The sequence below is a fragment of the Octopus bimaculoides genome, chromosome 14 (assembly GCF_001194135.2).
Source record: "Octopus bimaculoides isolate UCB-OBI-ISO-001 chromosome 14, ASM119413v2, whole genome shotgun sequence".
Classification (NCBI taxonomy): domain Eukaryota; kingdom Metazoa; phylum Mollusca; class Cephalopoda; order Octopoda; family Octopodidae; genus Octopus; species Octopus bimaculoides.
Genome location: NC_068994.1, coordinates 36,329,866 through 36,335,071, shown reverse-complemented (window position 1 = coordinate 36,335,071; position 5,206 = coordinate 36,329,866). Strand labels below are relative to the sequence as shown.

The following is a 5,206-nucleotide window of genomic DNA, read 5'->3' as shown; positions in this document are numbered from 1 at the left end:
TTTGTCTTCACATGTGATGGTAAAATCTATGTGATTTTCTACTTCTCTGTCAACTGTTTTCTTAATAACAACTTTATACTTTTTACGTGCAAGAGCCTGAAGTTGAAAGTGATCGTGATTTATATAACAAGAAACTTCATTATCATCTGTGACCTTTACATAAGCAATAAAGTTACCAACTTTTACCCCCTCTGAAATGCTTGGCAAATTTTCTGGTGATTTTGCTATAAAATTCATATCTATATCAGGAGGGTTGTTCTCTTGACTATTTATATTAACTAAAACCAGAGCAACTGAACTCAAGGAAGGATTACCTCCATCCTTTGCTTTAACAAACAATTTATATATCTTCTTTGAACCAGTTGGAAACTTTTTCACCACCCAGATTTCTCCTGTTGACTCATTTAATTTAAAATAGGCTCTGGCACTCTCTGATGTTTTGGGACTGAACTCGTAGATTACTTTACCATTTTTACCAGAATCTAAGTCAGTTGCTGATAAAGTGACGATAGGTATTGATCGTTGATAACCATTTTTAATAGAAACATTGTAAATATTTTGGGAGAAGACTGGAGAGTTGTCATTTTCATCTCGAACTGATATTTGGAGATTGAGAACACCTTCTTTAGGGGGATGGCCTCCATCTTTTGCAATAATTTGAAGCTGATAAGAATCTTGTATTTCTCTGTCAAGTTTCTTTTGTAAAATAATACCGAGTTTGGAAGTACCATCCATATTTTTTGAAACTGATAATGTGAAAAGATCATCATTATTGTTCTTTAGTAAATATGTTATTTGTGAATTTTGTATACCTACATCTTTGTCTATGGCATTAGGTATAGATTTTTTTGTTCCTTTGCCATCAGTTTCATAAAATTCAAGTTCAATTTCTTTGTTTCGAAATTCTGGCTTGTTGTCATTTATATCTTCAATAATAATTTTGACTTCCAATATTTTAATAAAATATTTTTTCTGTTGAACTGCAACATCTACCATTTTGAAACATTCTACATTGTATTTACAAAGAGTTTCTGTGTCTAGTCTTTGAGCTGTATATAATTTGCCTGTTTTAGTGACATTGAACAACTTTGACGTGTTTGTATTCTCTTGGTGAAGCTGACTGAACCAAATATTGCTGTCATCCTTTGGAGATATGATGCCTAATAGTTTTGTATCTGCTGCAATATCACCAACAAAAGTTCCTGGGTCATTCTCTTCTTCTATACGATATACACGATCTGCACATAGGGATGTTTCCAGAATAAGCAACAACAAAGACACTTCAGTTAGCATGTTTTCACATATGGACATCTTTCTTGGAAAGAATCATGAATGCATCTGAAATAGTACAGAAATGAATATTAACAATTATTGAAATTTACATGTTTTTATTTTATCAAATTGGTTTATGTTAATCATAAAGCATGTATAATTTCTACCTTTTCATCTTTCTATGTTTTCTAACATTGATTAATATATAGAATATGGAGAATATGTATTTAGACAGACTGTAAATTTCTTCAGTGTTCTCTTGATTCCTTTTCTTTTGCTCAGATTTGAAATAAAATGTGAACTGTTACTATGACTGTGAATATCAGATATCAGAAAAGCTAAGACATATAGTAAGGGTTCTCAATTCAGACGTAATGTTAGCGATTTGGAGTGGAGATTAGTTGGCATTGGCCTAGTACTTGATTGTGATTTTGCAGCTGTGGCTGCACCCTATCTTAGGATGATAATTTTCAAATGCTTTATTCATAAATTTTGTGATCTGATGATGTGTACAGATTGAAAATAGTCCATGAGAGGGCAATTAGAAAAGATCAAGTATGAATGAATCTAAGTGCTGATTCTTTTGAAACTCACTTAGAATCAGATGTTTGAAGTATACGTATTCTTTTATTGATAATCAATTATGGTGACTAATAAAGACACACTCATTGTAAAGTGTATCTAATTAACAAGTATATATGTTTAGAAAGCTTTTGATTGTTAATGTTGGTTTTTGAGAATAGTGAATTGCAATGGCCACTAAGATCAATCAAGAAATTTACCAAGACAAATTATTTCATGTTTCACATTACCAATGACAATACTGTTCTTTGTAGATTAAAGAAAATATTTAATATCATTCTCATTTCTTGGCAAGTCATTCAGATTCCTGTAATGTGATTTAAAAAATATTGTGGTTGTAATTATATCAGAAGGAAACTTTAAATTTTATATAATTCTTTTCTTTAAATGACAGTCACTAAACTCTGTCCTGGTACCTTAGACATTAAAGCTGATGTTCAGAGTGGAAATCTCTGATGCTATCTAAACAGGGAATGTCTGGTTTATTTTGGAAAATCAAAAGTAAAAATAAAAAAATTCTGCTTTGTAAGTTCCATTGAATATAAATTTGAGTATTTGCCAAGAGCACTAAAGTTTTTTGATGTGTAAAAATGAATATCACAACTTTCAGTCTTTGTTTTTGTTCTCAAAACACTGAATATTTATGAATAATTCAAATTTGTTGATCTCAGCAAATATTGCCATTACTTCTTTTGTTATAAGCCTAATTCTAATAACAATGCAGTTGGTTTAGAAAAATATTTATCACTTTGGGGTTAGAAACTGCAAGTCTGTCTAGAAATGAAATGTAAGAGAACATTATTCTTCTGTGTACTCAGCCTCATTTCCATCAATGATCTTGAGTAGTGTTTCTGACAATTTTAGCACAAGACCTGTACTGCTTTTGGCACATTGTTGGTTTGTTTAAGCATCAATTACTTAAAAAAACAAAAACCCTCAAAAAACACTCAACATATAGTTATGTTATATTTGTTGTCAGCAATATTAGGAATAGTAGTCATTGTTCCTCTATTAAGAATTAATCAATGTTTTTGGTGGATATAGTTATAGCAAAATAACAGGCAGTTACAATGGCTGAAAGAGGTTTAAAATAGAAATTTTGAATTTGTTGATCACATGCCAGCGTAATGCAGTGAAATAAAATAGGAGCTTTGGGTAAATATAGAAAACACAATATTTATTAGTAAAATATTAGTTGCCCAGTAAATATACTAAAAACTAATTAAATAATTTCAATTTTGCTTAAGCATATGTTAGGCTTTCACCAAATCTAGAATAGTATTAGAATAAAGAGTTTCTTGAGAAAGACGTATATAAAGAACAACATATTTATATGTGCATGAGCAAACACGTCTGTCAGTATCAGAATAGAAAAACAAAAAACAAGCAAAAAAAAAAAAGTTGAAATGGTATTGATAATTATTGATGAATAATTATGAATCCATTTGAATATATTTTTGCCATGCCATCCTCATATCTAAGATTCATCTAGAATAGATGAACTTAGAAACATATTGAGCATACAAATATATTTGCAATGATTAATAAAGTATGATGTCCAAACATGGGAAATTCTCTAAGAACACTGACCTGAAGATGTCGTTGAAGAGTACAGAAATTTAGTGAAAGGACATCATGTTATTTAGAAAGATTTATAGCCCAAATATTATTCATAGATACACGAATGATGCTGAGTTAATATCATTTATGAAATATAAGCATTCCCTAATTGTCTTTTGTTAACTTCAGTTATATATGGATGTCTCTTTTGACTCAATAGGTAAAAAATTTTATACAATATTTACATGTGAACTGCTGGTAGTGTTTTCATGATATGAATCCTCTTGCTTACATGCTAAAATACCCAGGTGCATAATGAATTTAATTCTTGTAAATAACCCCTTTATGCATGAGAGGCTTATATATTTTCAGCGAAATTGAGCATAGGTTGCTTGACTTGTTAGAAATAGAGGCTAAATCACCTTCAGTTCATACCCTATGTTTTATAAAGAAATGAAAGAGAATATTGGACAGTATAGCTAAGGAAAAACAGACAGGACAGTCAAAATAAAAAGTCTTTGATTGTACAAAGTGTGAGGAGCTACAGCTGAGAAAAGTTGTAAGTTAAACTTTCTATGACATGGAATGCATTATTTAATATTACCAATAGTTGCTTATATGCTCATAAATCTGTCTGTCTGTCTGTCTATTTCAATTAATCAATCAATCAATCATCCATGTATGTATGACATTGTTCAGTTTTATTTCAAGATTTCTTACCAATAGAGAAAGATCCAGTTTCTAACCTACATTCAAGGCTCCTTCATTGGAATTCAGCATCAACATTGCTTGTATGTATGTATGTATGTGTGTGTGTGTATATGTGTGTGTGTGTGTATGTGTGCAGATTTGTATGTTTTGTTTTATGTATGTATTCTCATGTATAGTAGTTGCATCTCTAGACATGCTCAAACTTTTGCAGATTTTTACAGTTCCAGTAAGTACGTAAGTGAGTGAGTGAGTGTGCGAGCGAGCATGAATGACTATTTGAGTATTCAGTAAGGGCTGCATAGTAACCAATAGAGTTGTATATTTGAAAGAAAGTTATGTGAAATTCTTGCCAAATAGTTTTGCCAGGAATTTTCAGTTCCTGGAAGCGATGTTAAAAGTTATAAATTGAGACATCCTGTGTATATACATATATGTGTGTGTGTGTTGGCATGTTTACATCCCCATACCTTAGCAATTCAGCAAAAAGAGAGTGATTGAATAAGTACCAGGCTTAAAAAGAAAATTAACACTAACTAAAATAACTTAAAGGTGAATATACATACATACATACATACAAACATATATGTATATATGTATGTATATATATGGGGTGGCTGTGTGTGAGTGGCTTGCTGACCAGCCACATGGTTCCAGGTTCAGTCATAATGTGTGGCACCTTGGGCGTGTCTTCTGCTATAGCCTCCGGCTGACCAAGGGTTGTGGGTTGATTTGGTGGATGGAGACTGAGGGAGCCCTGTCGTTATCATCATCATCGTTTAACGTCCGCTTTCCATGCTAGCATGGGTTGGACGATTTGACTGAGGACTGGTGAACCAGATGGCTACACCAGGCTCCAATCTGATTTGGCAGAGTTTCTACAGCTGGATGCCCTTCCTAACGCCAAGCACTCAGCGAGTGTAGTGGGTGCTTTTATGTGCCACCAGCACGAGGCCAGTCAGGAGGTACTGGCAACGGCCATGCTCGAAATGGTGTATTTTACGTGCCACCTGCACAGGAGCCAGTCCAGCGGGACTGGCAACGAACTCGCTCAAATGTCTTTTCACATGCCACTGGCACAAGT

The 5,206-nt window shown here is 32.8% G+C and overlaps 1 protein-coding gene across 1 annotated transcript in view; it reads right to left on the bottom strand.

Moving 5' to 3' along the window:
* LOC106873666 (protocadherin gamma-B6) overlaps positions 1 to 5,206 on the bottom strand; it is an 82,287-nt gene that overhangs the window by 4,478 nt on the left and 72,603 nt on the right. Inside the window, exon 2 of the mRNA XM_052972589.1 lies at positions 3 to 1,338. Within this exon, the coding sequence (XP_052828549.1) occupies positions 3 to 1,311 (1,309 nt within the window). The 5' untranslated portion in view covers positions 1,312 to 1,338. The remainder of the gene's footprint in view (positions 1 to 2; positions 1,339 to 5,206) is intronic.